Source organism: Pelophylax lessonae, assembly GCF_965119305.1.
Source record: "Pelophylax lessonae genome assembly, chromosome: 3".
Lineage (NCBI taxonomy): Eukaryota > Metazoa > Chordata > Amphibia > Anura > Ranidae > Pelophylax > Pelophylax lessonae.
Window position 1 is genome coordinate 227,674,079 of NC_138770.1, and position 15,661 is coordinate 227,689,739.

Here is a 15,661-nt window from a genome sequence, read left to right on the forward strand (position 1 = left end):
AGGGGGTGTGAGAGAGAGAGAGGAGGGGGGTTGCAGAGAGAGAGGGGCCTGAACTTGCAGAGGGCTTGATGTAGGGCATTAAGGGTGAAGCATTGCAGGAAAACATGAATAAGGGAGCCACCTGCCTTGCTGACCCACAGTGAGAGACCAGAGACATGGAAGCAAGGATGGATGTATCATTTGCAGGAGCTGTTAGTTTGTTAGTTTTTTTTAAAAAAAGGTTGAACCAGAGGAATACTGAGGCTACAGCAGTGTTTGTTAGGACCAGAGGTGTGCTGGGGATGCAGCAGTGTTTGTAAGACCGGAGGTGTGCTGGGGATGCAGCAGTGTTTGTAAGACCGGAGGTGTGCTGGGGATGCAGTGAGAGGCAGTCTCAGTCTCCTGGTCTTTTGGCTCAGCTGCTCTCAATGTTTTACACCTGCATGAAGCAGCTCTCAATGTTTTACACCTGCATGAATCCGCCTGCAAACTGGGGGTTCTGGGGTGTGCAGGCTGAGTGGATTGTTCAAAAAAACACTAAAACAATGCCAATGTTTTTGCGACCCACCCCCCTTGGCCTGCGCCCCTGGCGGTTGCCTGTCATGCCAACCCCTTGCTATGCCAGTTTACATAAAGGGTCAATTATGCTTTAGCTTATAATATTGTTACATGATTAAATTTTAGCAGACAATATATAGTGAAATGCCATACCTGAGTAAAACTCTCCTCCAGGATATCTTCATCCTGGCTTGGATCAACTGACACTGAGCCCTCTGCCGAAGTCGAAGGCAGTGTTGAGATGGATGGCCTCGATTCCAAGGTGTCTGCCAGGAATCGCAGGTTATCAAAGTACCACAGCCGTGGTACATGTACATTCCGTGCACCTGCTCCAGACTTGGTGGTATCCTCAATTTTCTTAACCTCCCGCCTGTAGGCACTGCGAATGCTGTTAATTTTTCGCCGTACATACTCCACATTTGCCCCAGGACAGACGGGCTTGTAGAAGGCCACTAGGTGTTCAATGGCCTGTTGTTTTAGTTTCTTATTTTTATATTCAGCCGACTTGACTTTCCACAAACAGGGCAGTTGCCTGAACTCATCAATGAAACTGATGAGAAAGTTGTGTGTGGTGTAATTGTCCACCATTTTGCAGGACAGTATTTGCCTGCAAGACACAACACAACACAAAACATATTAAAATAGCATGTATTTTGGGACATAATAAAGATATTCATAGTAAAAGCTATATAGGGCCCAAAACACACACTTTCTATTAAAATAGTCGTACCTTTGTTTGTGGGGAAAAGTTGTGATTCGCCGTTCGATCGTGCTCCAACCCTCGATATGTCCGCTAGCAAATCGTCGGCCGAAAGATCTGGCGTCCTTTAAATACAGCGCATGCGTCAACTCCTCCTCCAGTGGCGGGCTTGTGCAGGGGTGTGTACGTGCTGAAGATCAGGCCTACATGCGACACACACACCTGAAGCAGTGGAACAATCTTTTCATCAAGAAGAATGTCTGAAAGATCTCAGAGTTCATCAAGTGGGGGCCACCAGAAAATCAAGGGCTACACCCATGACAAAGGCAGAAATGGTGGAGATGGTCGGAATTTTAGAAAAAATGGACTATGATGGCAAGTTGGCAAATTATGATCGGCCCAATGCCAGGAAAGATGGCATCATGGATAAGGTGGTGGCCTGTTTGCTAAAAAAATTTGGTGTGGAGCGATCGAAAGATCAAATTAGGAAACGGTGGTCCGACCTGAAACACCGTGAGCAGGATCAGCTGGGCCAAATCCATCGGATTTTGAAAAAAAGTAAGTTTTATTTTTTATTTTTTTTTTTTAACATGCAATATGTTTTTTATAATTTTGTGTATGTTGTATTAACATGTCTAGATTATAATGTCTATGTAAAAAGTTAGATTACTCATTTTAGTTGTCATGTCGTGATTAGATCGATCTATTGTTGATGTTTTAGTATATGACATTAAAAGTCAGGAAGCCATAGTTAAAAATATATGTATTGTGTTGCAACGAACGTTCTTTCCTGCACAAATCTTCTTTGCAAACATTCCTATTAATCACAGATTATTAATCAAACCTTTAAATAGGAGAAAAACGAAAACTCCGTGCCAAACTATGGGAAAGGAGGAGGAGAGGTTTGGCAGCTCCATCGGCAGTTGTGGAAGAAGATGAGGACATGGGCCCAGATGGTGGCACAGATTCCACTAAAGGTAATTGGTTCCTATGCACTGTCAAACATTAATGTACCATATTTTTCATAGATAACCATGTACATGTCTTCATATTTGTTACTAAAAGAGCTATCAAGCAGGGCACCATGTCCTAACAAATGTACCTCTTGTGACTTTTATGATATGGCAACTTTTTTGTATTATGTAGATGAAGACATTATTCCTGAAATAATCCTGGTGGAGCCAACAAGTGACCAGACACCAGAGCAACAAGAAGGTTGGTAGGCACAGATTTTTGTGTAGTGGGATCATAGAAATATGTGTATTTGCAATGATTGTTTAACCTTATATTCTTGTATTCCCTTACAAATTTACATTGCAGATGTTGCGTCATGCCAGGATGTGGCATCCCCAGCCAGGTCAGAACCCAGATCTCCTGGCAACTTGCCAAGCAGCGTGGAAGCCACTTCCGAAACTGTGGAGGATCCAGGACCAAGTGTCAGAGAGCCAGTTGTGTGCCCACGTAGGTTTTTTCATAATGATTTTTATCAGTGTTATTTGTAGCCTCCAATTGTCAACACTAGTTCCCTATGGGAGCCTCTTTATTTGAATGGAAGTGGCACCGTAAGTCGGATCAGGATGCTCTGACTTGCGGGGCCACTTGCGCTGTGAAGATTTTTGAGGGGGAACTACACAGACAAATTGAATAACCCACCGTGGGTGTCCCCCCCAAGTTCACAACCAGGCCTTTGGTGTGTGGTATTGATTTTGAGGGTATGCTCACAACAAAAAGACAGCGTGGGTTACCCCCAAAACCCCTACCAGACCCTTATCCAAGCATGCAGCTTGTCAGGCCAGGAAAGAGAACGAGCAAGCGGACCAAACACCCCCTGGACCACAGCAGGACACATGCCCTCAACATGGGGGGGTTTTATTGCTTTGGGCCATGGGGCCTCTGCACCGCACACCCAAAAGCACCTTGCTCCCATGTAGAGGAGGACAAGGGCCTCATCCCCACAACCCTGTCTGGTGGTTTTGGGGGGTCATGCGGCCAGGGGGTTCCTAGGACTTTGGAAGCAACCTTTAACAAAGGGTGGCCCCCAGATCCCAGACCCCAATCACTATGTGAATGGGTATGGGGTACATAGTACCCCTACACATTAACCACATAAATGGAAGTGTATGTGAATAACGACAGGAGACGTTTATGAAATGTTCTTAAATATCTTCATCCGGTCTTCTCCACTCTGCTCTTTGGATCTTCTCCTTCTCCAGTCTTCTGCTGTCCAATCTTCTGCTCTTATGTTGTCTGCTCTTTTGCCCTAGGCTCTTCTTCTTTCTCCTGTCCTCCTCCGATGCTGTTGCTGTGCATTCTGCCTGTCTCTGGTCTCTGCATCTTAATATATATACATTACGACCATGCCCTCACAATGACGTCATCATGCGTTCACACCCCTAATGAATATATAGTAAGCTCAGGAGACCATCAGAATCATCAGCAACAGCATTGGAGGAGGACAGGAGGAAGAAGAAGAGCCTAGGGCAAAAGAGCATAAGAACAGGGTAGGTATTAACTTGAGAGGATTTTAAGATTACCTGCACACCAAATGTTTCTCTATTATGACCTCATGTAGGTGATTCACATTGACTCCGTTGTATTTTATTTTCCAGATCATGTATTACATAGTTGCACTTTGGCCAAATTGACCCGTGAGGCTCTTCAATGCTGCTCAGACCTAGAGCAAATAAAGGAGACTGCAACCGCATTGCAAACCAAAATGCGTGATTTTGTGGACATGCTTGGCAAATTTTAAAAAAAATTTTTTTAAAGTTTTTAATGTTTGTATTGGAATGTTCCTGATGTTCAAAATTTTATAGAATCTTTTATGCCAGTTTTATGACACTCAGATGTTAAAGAGTGTACCCAAGTTTGGGAAAAGCACTTTACAACACCCTAACCCTAACCCTAACCCTGTGAATGTTTGATACTAAAACATTTTTACATTCAACAATGTGTGTTCAATTCTTTATTAGACTTTCGTTGGGGGGTCGAGGTCTAAAGCTGTGTAAAGAAGCACTAAATGTATGATGGCTGTCCTATTCCCATATTTACATGTTAATGAAAGCATTTTGGACACTGCCATATGCGAGTTGCTGGAGGTGTCAATGAAATGTTAAAGATACCCCCAGTTTTAACGCATATCACAGTGCGATCTGACATTTCACACAGGATCGGATCACACAAGTTTGAACGACTGTGCGATCCTATCCTGATGCGGCTGAATAAATGCATCATGTGCGACTTTTGTGTGAGTGCAGTGCGAATTGAGCCATACAAACTGTATAGATGATTTTCGCATGAACATCTGATCGCATGTAATAAAGGAGCAGTGCACTACGATATTACATGCCATCAGATGTGCAGTGTGAATTGAGACATATACACTTTGTATGGCTACATTCGCACTGAACACGCATACAAGTCGCACATGACCCTTTATTTCGGATGTATCTGGATTGGATCGCACAGTGCTTAACACTTGTGGAATACAATCCTGTGCAAAAAGTAAGTGGCGGGTCACCCTTATGCAATGCTGGAAGGCTGCAAAGTCGCAGACTTCCCACATCGCATAAGTGTGACTCAACACTCAAGGTACTAGCAGTCCTAGGATTCAATATGGCATTGATATTGCCAGTAGCAATCAGTGTAGGGAGATCAGTGTAATCTATAGTGTATTGCTTGTTCGTTGCTCTAGTTCACTTCCCATTACCTATATATATATATATATAACACTTTGAGATGAACAATGATCAAGTTTCACATAACACTGACATATCCTAACATTGGTGGGCAGTGAGAAGGATGTCATAAATGAACACAACATAACAGGTGTAGGTACGTTGTTAATACCCTAATGTATTATATGAAATATATAGTATGGGCACCTTCTGGACAATGACCACCAATGTAAGATGACATTAGATGAACCTTGGGTGTGACCTAGTTCTCAATGTGAGAGGGTTTGTGGAAATTTTATGGGGTGCAGAAGGCCCTTGTATTTACACCACTGGCTAAAAAATAACACATGGCCATCATCACTTTGGATCAGCTGGTGAGAGACTACAGCAAAGAAACCCAATGATGAATGTATTAACCCTTCCAAAGTCACACATATATAACACATGATTTACACAAAAAATTATGTTGGCCATATGTGCCCAAATGATTAGAATCCACAATACAGAATCATAGCAATTTTTGTTTAATGTGTTCTAAAATAATAGATCGCTGACATTTATCTTGTGTGTCAAATCTTTAACAACATTAATGTGTGTGTGACATTGATTGCTGCCATGACACAGCTCCTCTCCCCAAGAAATAGTCCAGATATTTCTGGCGGATCTGACGGGCCCTGTGTGATGCCAATCCTGACCGTCCAACTTGCATTGACGTCATGGACTCCACTTGGTCTGGAGGTTGGGCCTCTCCACTTGTACCTGGCATAGCAGGGTCAGTATCCAGTTGCTGCAAAACATAATTGTGTACATTCCTGCGTAGGAAGTTGTGCAAAATGCAGCAACACAAGACCACATTATCCACTTTGTACAGTGCCAGGTGTATGGACGTCAGGAATATCCGGAACCGGTTGGCCATTATCCCGAAGGCATTCTCCACAACTCTGCGTGCTCTGGACAACCGGTAGTTGTAAATCCTTTGGTCGGGGGTGAGGTTCCTCTGAGGGTAGGGCTTCATGAGATGCTCCCCAAGCGCAAAAGCATCATCTGCGATAAACACAAAGCTCATACCCTTAACAGTTTGCTCCCTGGATGGCAGGTTCAGAGTGCCGTTCTTTAGACGACGAGCGAACTCCGTCTGCTCAATAACTCCCCCATCCGAATTGCGGCCATTTTTGCCAATATCCAAATAAATAAACTCATAGTTTGCATTAACTATGGCTAGCATGACTATACTAAAAAAACCTTTATAATTATAATAAAATGTGCCGGAATTCGGAGGGGGGACAATGCGGACGTGCTTCCCATCAATAGCACCCCCACAATTGGGAAAATTCCACTTCTCCAGAAATTGAGCAGAAATCAAAAAGCACATCACATTATTAATTACACACACAGTTGTCTGTTAAATGCTTATGCAACTTGTTAAAAATATAAACAACAGGAAGGCAAACATTTGGATTAGGTGATGTAACATATACATACATTTATTTTCAACCTCCTATTGTTCTTATATTGTAAAGGGCCATACACACTATAAGATTCTCTGAAGACTTTTTCCTGCAGATTTACCTTTTCTATGTAGTGCAAGGGCCTACCAGATTGCATAGGATTTGAAAGTGTTTGTTGGACCTCATATTATTTGGTTTAGGTAAATCGGAAGGATAAATTGTTCTGACAATCTTATAGTGTGTATGGCCCATTATACTCACCAGCTAGAGCAGAGATTTACAAACTATGGCCCTCCAGCTGTTGCTGAACTACACATCCCATGAGGCCTTGTAATTCTATGACATTCACAGACATGACTAGGCATGATTGAAATTGTAGTTCCTGAACAACTGGAGGGCCGTAGTTTGAAGACCTCAGAGCTTGAGCTTTGGTATATGCTGACTTTGAGATTTAGCATGTGGGTGGGGGATGGGTAAGTAAAACTGGGCATTTATACATCAATAAGGGCTTGTGGTCAGTGAAGGTTTTAACATCATTACATAAACATACACAATCATAGTTGGGAATGGATGGACTGATGTATTTTAGATAAATCATAAACTAGGTAATAAAACATTGGCCAAGGAATAATTGTTTGAGGGAAAGTAATAAAATGACCCAAATTAAAAATACTGTTAACAGGCAATGCGTTTAGGGACACATAGGAGAGAATGCTGGGGTGGTTAGTGGGTAATTTTACAAATGGTTAAGATAATCTACATCTTTACTACTATGTGCATGCGGACAGAGGGTAGTTACAAAATAATGGCCTGTGTCAATTGCTGTACATCCAAAAACCTAATAATTCTGGTGAAACGACTAATACATGTAATGTAAAAAATAAAACATACCTTGATATAGTCCTTCTGCAAGACCTTGATGATGGCAGAGCAGGTCTCAGGGATGATGACTCCAAGTGCTTGGGGGAGATGCCTGTGGTGAACTTCAGATCCTGCAGGCTTCTCCCTGTTGCAAGATACCTCAACGTCGCAATTAACCTTTGCTCAGGAGTAATTGCAAGCTGCATACAAGTATCCTGCTTCAGAATATAGGGGGACACCAGGGCAAGAAGATGGTAAAAGATGGGATCCGTCATCCTCAAATAATTCCTGAAGTCATCAGGATTATTTTCCTGGAGCTCCCTCAGCAAGGACATATGAGAAAATTGATCACGGTTAAGCAACCAATTTTTCGTCCAGGAGGTTCGCTTCTTCTTCCTATTGCTCGTACGTCGTCTCAGAGCCAAAACTCCAACACTAACGACAGCAACGGACGAATTCACGGTCGCCATAATAAATTCTCGAACGATGTCTCGGAAAATAGCGAAATGTCGTCAACCAAACAAATGCTACCGAAATCAGCGCGAGATGCCCAGAAGGGTCACGGCCAAACACTCACTTCCTCTTTTGTAGCGGCGAACGTGCGTGGAACGTAGTGACGTCATTTTCTGTCGGCAGACAAATGTCCAGGGCAAGTTTTGTGCACTTTTCAACAGACAAACAACAAACACGCCAGCCGCGAACATTTGTAGGACGTTCTGTCGGCTGACGATCGGTACGTGTGTACGGGCCTTTAGTAAACAGATAGGAAGGTACACTGCCAGCCCAAAAAAAAAAAGTCGCCACCTGGAATTAACTAAGCAACTAACTAAACTAAGCATGCCGTAACTATCCTATTGGATAGTTACTGCATGTGCCCAAAGAATGAGGTCAGTTGACTACCTGAATATACTGAATGACCAGGTTATTCCATCAATGGATTTTTTCTTCCCTGATGATATGGGCATATTCCAAGATGGCAATGCCAGGATTCATCGGGCTCAAATTGTGAAAGAGTGGTTCAGGGAGCATGATGCATCATTTTCACACATGGATTGGCCACCACAGAGTCCAGAACTTAACCCCATTGAGAATCTTTGGGATGTGCTGGAGAAGGCTTTGTGCAGTGGTCCGACTTTTCCATCATTTGGTGAAAAATGATGCAACTCTGGACGGAAATACATTTTGTGACATTGCAGAAGCTAATCGAAACAATGCCACAGCGAATGCATGCCATATTAAAAGCTAAAGGCAGTCCAACTAAATATTAGTGTGTGACCTTTTTTTTTTTTTTTTTGGCAACTTTTTTTTTTGGCCAAGCAGTGTATATTACTGCATACTGTATTTACTTGGTTTAAACTTTTTTTTTACATTTCTTCGGTTGCTTCCTGGTTTTTGGCCTAGGCTAAAATGATGTCCTACATCCCAAGAGGCTTCATGAGCATTTTTTTTCTTTCATATGGGGGAATGGAGAAGGGGCTTTATTAGCTAAGCACACCCTCCTGCCTGCATGCCTGAGCAAAGGGCAGATAGGTTTCAGGAAGTAAATTCTCCAAAAATCATCTGCCCTTACTCAAGATGGCCACAGCTACACATGCTAAGGTTTTTATTCATGATTTCTGGTTAGTGAGTTTGATTTGAAAATGAAAAATGAATTACATAGTGTTTTCAGTTTGTTGTGCCCAGATGCAGGTGTGTTTAGCTTTAAAGTAGGCAAAACTGCACTTCGATTTTGGATAGAGTAAGGCAGACTGGGCAATGACATCACCCATAGGCTTACTATGGGGCATTTATTGTTGGCTGTCCCTCCCCTACACTGAAGCCAGTGTTGGGAGACAATTATGTGACCTGTGACAGACTCAACTGGGACAGGGGCTTATGGAGGGGACTGCAGGGTAGCCTCTTGCCTACTGACTACGGGCACTGGCTTTTCAGGGGGGCTCTATTCTTGGGATGTGTGTGTCTGGGGAACCCTTGGAGTGATCTTGCTTCAGATTCATGTCCATGTCTCCCCAAAAAACACAGACCCTAAGAACCTAGGACCTGTTTACAGATTTGGGGCCTTTGTGCCTAAATCAGGTTCACCCCCTCCTAGAATGTAAAATTCAAAGCAGATGTTAATATAATCAGCTCAAAACAACCTGATGCTGGGGTCTCCTGCTATAATCTGTTTACTAAGGTGTCTTTCTCCCATGGTATCATTTCCCCATTGTGTGCCTCCTAGGTGTGAATTCCCATTGTTAATTGAGTCATCTTTAGAGATTTGAACAGCCCTAGATCTTCTTACTGGGGAACTGGTGCCAAACAGTCTGGGTGGGCACTGAGTTACGTAGGCTTATCTAGGTGATTAGTTAGTTTACTGTTTATTTAGGTTACTGTTTGTTTATGTTGGCTGTTCCTTAGCTATGCTAATTATCTTACTGTCTTGCATACCAATCAAGCTCTGGTTTTCTGTGGTAAATACTGTACATTCTGTGTGAGTTTACAATAAAGTGAGTTCCAGTTTGCACCTAAGTTAGTGTAGTCTAGTCCTTGGGTGCAATATTCTGCTACAATACCTGGTTACTGGTTCCAGACTGGAGGAAGCTGTATCTTTGGGGAAAGCACCCAGGCTGGGTGCCAGACATTCTTTCACATAACCCAACCAGAGCAACTTTAGAATAAGTAGGAATAGACATCTTTCCTTTCACAGGATAGATAGAATAGGCTTAGAATGGGGGTGGGAGCGGGTTAAGGCTTAGTTAGTATTTGGCTGGAATTCCACTTTAAGAGCTATGCGTACGGCCAGGGCTGGTCCAAGAGATTGTGCTGTCTGGGTCCAAGAATGAAACTAAAAAAATCACGCCCATCCACCAAAAAGACATTTCCATAAAGCAAAGAGACATTTCAATAAACCAAAGAGACAGCCCAATCTAGCAGAGACATCCCCATATATTCAACAAGAGACATCCCCATATATTTAGCAAAGAGACATTTAATTAAAGCAAAGAGACAGCCCCATATAGTAAAGAGACAGCCCAATCCAGCAAAGAGACATCCCCATATATTCAGCAAAGAGACAGCCTAATATAGCAAGGAGACATCCCCATATATTCAGCAAAAAACATGCCAAATCCAGCAAAGAGACAGCCCAATCTAGCAAGGAGATATCCCCATATATTCAGCAAAAAGACATGCCAAATCCAGCAAAGAGACAGCCCAATCTAGCAAATAGACATCCCCATATATTCAGCAAAGAGACATGCCCAATCCAGCAAAGAGACTTGCCCCCCCTGAGCAAAGAGACATGCCCCCTCAAGCAAAGAGACATGCACAAAAACATCAGCTCAGCTCACAGGTATATGAATTGTTCAGCACCATGAAAGCTCCCCCCCTTCCTCTTCACTGCCACCGACCAACTACGCTACGATCCAGGCTCAGTGATGCAACATGCGGCAACAGCAGCACTGCAGTGGTGGCCTGTGCTCCTGCTTTTGAAGACTGTGCTTTTCCGGGACTGGGAGAGCTGCTCCATCCTCCGCCCCACTTGGCTTCCCAGCCTCGTCCTGCTCCGCTCCCCAGAAGTACAACTTGGGGCTGGGGAGCGGAGCATGATGCAAGGATGACAGTGCCTGCTCTAGAGAGAGGGAGCCTCGGGTCCTCGGGTAGTGTGCTCTGTTTCTGCCCCTCTTAAAGTGCCACCTTGGTCCCATGGACCCACCAGGACCCACGGTAGGTCCGGCCCTGCGTACGGCCACGTAAGCCAAGGATATAATAAAAGAAGCAAAGAGGAACAGATACCTTTTTTTTTTTATTATATAATATTTACTGTGAGTAAAATATCTAAATCACTGAAAAAGCAGTTGAAGAGTTTCCAATAAGAAAGAATTCACTGCAGTCTTTCTGTCTGTCAGGCGCCCTCTGAAAAGCAATCCACCATGAGATGCTCTCCAGAGGACGATGCAAGTTTAAACAAACCATTACTAAGCTGGTGGATGCAGGGGAGCTCTCTTGTAGGGGAAAAAGTTCTAAGCAGAACACAAACTTTGTCTTAAAGATTGCATATTACTTTTGGCTCAGCTCTGGGCAACGTTGTGTCTGACAAATACAAGAGAACTGAGCTCTACATAAGAAAGATGGGGGCTGGGGGGCTGCATGGCAACTGTTGAAACTAACTAACAAATGTCGCCTTTTGCAATTCATTTTAACAAAGCACGCGTCTGCTTTAGCCACACAGATATGGCAAATGTAAAAGAGTTCTAATCCTGCATATCCTAGACCTACAGCATTGGTTGCCTAGAAACTGAAAGCTGTAAGAATGTGCTGACATGTTAAAAGCTCATGGACTACCACTGCACCACCAGTATGACGTCTCATATATTTGATGCAAACAGCATTTTTAAATTGAAATGTGCAGCAGGTTAATATGGCTTACGAAAGGACAGGTATTTATTGCTAAAAAAAAAATCATTAAAAGTGGGTGTAAAGCTAAAACCTTTTTTACCCTAATGCATTCCTTGCTTGCATTAACCACTTAAGCCCCGGAAGATTTTACCCCCTTCCTGACCAGGGTTTTTTTTTTTTGCGATTTTTTTACTGCGTGACTTTAACGGACAATTGCGTGGTCGTGCGACACTGTACCTAAACTAATTTGACGTCCTTTTTTCCCCCACAAACAGAGCTTTCTTTTGGTTGTATTTGACCACCTGTGCGATTTTTTGATCATGCGCTATAAACAAAAAAAGAGCGTCAATTTTGCAAAAATAACAATATTTTTCAAATTCTTTTATATGAAATTCCCCCAAAAAAATGTAAAAATCAAAATTTTTTAACATTTTCGGCCAATTTGTTTTATGCTACATATGTTTGGTAAAAAAAAATTGCAAAAAGCGTATTTTGATTGGTTTGCGCAAAAGCTATCGCGTTTACTAACAAAGGGAAAGATTTTTGTCATTTTTGGGGTTTTTTTTAACGAGTAAATCTGCGATTTTTTTTGCGGGACTGCGACATTGCGGCAGACAGATCGGACCCTTGACTCACATTTTTGACACTTTTGGGGTTACCAGTGACATTACTGCAGTAATCAGTGCTATACATATGCACTGTTACTGTAAAAATGACACTGGCATGGAAGGGGTTAACTGTATTGGAGAGGGAGGGGTTAAGTGTGTCCTAGGGGCGTGTTTCTAACTGTGATTGGACATGGCTACTAGTGTAAAAACAGAGATCAATGGTCCTACATAGTAGAACCGTCTGATCTCCATTTTTATACAGGGGAGAATGACAGGCGGCTTTGTTTACATTAGCCGCCTGCCTTTCTCCCTTCTCGGCGAAAGATCGCGAGTGACCGGCGGACATCGGGTCCGCCGGTCACACGCACTGACTTGTTACGGAATGAGCCGGGGTGGGCACGCGCCTAAGCGGGCGTGCGCTCGCCCGCTTTTGGCTCACAAGGGAGTGACAGGCTAGTGACGTACCGGTACGTCACTTTGCCTGGCCGGGGCTGACCGCCGCAGTATATGTACTTGCGGCGGTCGGCAAGTGGTTAAGGTAAAAAACATTTTAGGACTTGCTGTTCTCCCCTCCCCCTCCAATCACAAACCTCATTCCTGGATAGATCCAGTGCGGTGCCCAACTGTAGTCTTCTCTCGTCACACAGGGACTGACAGGTAGCAGCGGTAGCCATTAGCTCCTGCTGCTGTCAGTCAAAACCAGTGAGGATTGAGCAGGGTCGAGGCCAAGTCGGGCTGTGTGTGTAATAAACACACAGTCCAGCTTAGGAGTGAGCCTGCAAAAGCGCCCCCAATAGGAAGAGACTTCCTATGGGGGCGCACTAGGAAGAGGAGGTGCCTAAAGAGCCAGCAGGGGACCCCAGACAAGAAGGATCGGGGCTGCTCTGTACAATACCATCACACAGAGCAGGTAAATGTAATGTTTGGTATTTTAGGGTGAAAAAATGCTTTTGGAACCACTTTAAGAGTCAGCACACCCAGAACAGTAAACGCCTAGCTGTTTCCATTTTAATGCTTTCTGAGTTACAGGCCCAAAACAAATACCCAAAAATTTAAGTCAAAGTGAAAACTCCTACAATAGGGTCCTAACTGAACTGCAGCCCCATAGGAAAGCTGGGGATTGAAGAACCACTCCTACATTAAATTGATATATACAGTATATACTATATATATATATATATATACAGGCTGTTTCAGGCTTTTTGGCCATCATGAATACAGTGTAGGGCAGGGGGTCAGCAATCCGTTGAACGCAATCTACCTGTTGATCCCAGGCAGGAGACAGGAAGATTGGGTCCCTTACTTGCCGATCCCCCAGGACCTGGACAGGAGTGGGGCCAGCATTTACTGGAATTGATCCCCTGTGTTTTTTTCCTGAAGCAGCTGAAAGCAGGCTTCTTTGCCTTCCCCTCCTGATGGCATTCAGCTGCCACAGGAGGAAAATACAGGGGATAGGTTCAAGTAAATGTCACCCCCACCACCCCTCCTGTCCAGGTTCTCCTTTCTTCTGCTGCCCGGGCCCCCTGTGTGCTCCCCTGGTACCCCCACCCTCCCTTACAGGGCTGCCAGCTTCCCTCCTCTCCTTCCAGCTGCTGTGGGTTCAGGATGGAAAGGGGAAAGGGCCAATAAATACAGTATATCATTTACCAACCCCTTCCTTTTCAGAATGAATTGATACCGATCACTCACTGTTTTCATTCATAACTGAAGCATAGTAAGCTGTGTTTACTATGCCTCAGTTTGCGAATAAACAGGGAGACTGTGCAGAGCTGTTCCTGCAGCTGAGTTAAGGACTCTGCCTGAAAAGATAGACATCAGTGGTCTATTTAGATCACTGATATTTTATCAAAGCCCCAAACAGTGCTGCTAAAAAATAGTAAAAAATGGAAAGAAAAAAAAACAAAAAACAAAAAACTACTGACACTGTCCACTGCCCTACTGACGCCAACCTCTGCCCTACTGACACTATCCTCTGCCTCACTAACACTATCATCTGCCCTACTAACACTATTCTCTGTCCTACTGACACCATCTTCTGCCCTACTGACAACGTCCACTTCTCTACTGATGCCAACCTTTGCCCTACTGACACTGTCCATACACCATCCACTGCCCTACTGACACTGTCAAAAAACCATCCACTGCCTTACTGACATTGTCCACATGCCATCCACTGCCCCACTGACATTGTCCACACACCATCTACTGCACCACTGACATTGTCCACACACCGTCCACTGACCTACTGACATTGTCCACACACCGTCCACTGACCTACTGACACTGTCCACACATCATCTTTGCTTCAGTTTGTGAATAAACAGAGAGATTGTGCAGAGCAGTTCCTGTTCATTCTATGCAGCTAAAGCTGCAGAAATGGAAATGAAGGGCTCTGCCTGAAAAGTGAGACATCAGTGGTCTATTTAGATCACTGATATTTCATCAAAGCCCCCCAACAGTGCTGCTAAAAATTGTAAAAATAATTTAAAAAATAGGATAATTAAAATAGAAAAAAACTACTGACACTGTTCACTGCCCTACTGACACCAACCTATGCCCTACTGACACTATCCTCTGCCCTTCTGACACCCTCCCCTGCCCTACAGACAAAGTCCACTGCCCTACTGACTGACAACGTCCACTGCTCTACTGACATTGACCACTGCCCTACTGACACTGTCCATACACCATCCATTGCCCTACTGACATTGTCCATACACCATCCACTGCCCTACTGACATTGTCCACACACCATCCACTGCCCTACTGACATTGGCCCTCACACCGTCTACTGCCTCACTGACATTGTCCACATACCGTCCACTGACCTACTGACATTGTCCACACACCATCTACTGACCTAATGACATTGTCCACACACTGTCTACTGCCTCACTGACATTGTCCACATACCGTCCACTGACCTACTGACATTGTCCACACACCATCTACTGACCTAATGACATTGTCCTAGCATAGGGACCAGGACGACCCGATCGGGAAAAATCGTCAGAAATGGTTCTTTGCAACCCAAGTCACTAATTTCAGAGACACGTTTAGCCGATGTGATGGCTACTAAAAAGGCCGTCTTCATAGACAGATTCTTAAGGAAGAAGGAATCTCCATGTTCCAAAACTGTTGCTGAGAGGAACTCAAGGACTAGTGGAAGGTCCCATTTGGGGAACCTGGGTTTTCTGGGAGGTCTCATTCTTGACGCACCTCTGAAAAACTGCCGGACCAAAGGGTGTTTTGCCCATGAGGTCCCCGTGAAGGCAGAGATTGCTGAGATCTGGACTCTGAGAGAGCCAACAGCCAGAGATAGGTCTAAGCCTGTCTGGAGGAACCCCAGAATGTGATGGATCTTAGGATTAGTGATGGAATCAGACTCATTAGACATGTAATCCTCAAATTTAGACCAGATCCTCTCGTAGACTTTGTTGGTGCCCGGTC

At 44.0% G+C, this 15,661-nt stretch overlaps 1 protein-coding gene across 1 annotated transcript in view; it reads right to left on the reverse strand.

Moving 5' to 3' along the window:
- LOC309550453 (uncharacterized protein) overlaps positions 1–6,286 on the reverse strand; it is a gene marked incomplete at both ends in the record, with an annotated part of 45,626 nt that extends 39,340 nt beyond the window's left edge. Inside the window, one exon of the mRNA XM_082250829.1 lies at positions 5,674–6,286. Within this exon, the coding sequence (XP_082106955.1) occupies positions 5,674–6,286 (613 nt within the window). The remainder of the gene's footprint in view (positions 1–5,673) is intronic.
- Positions 6,287–15,661: the final 9,375 nt, after the last annotated feature.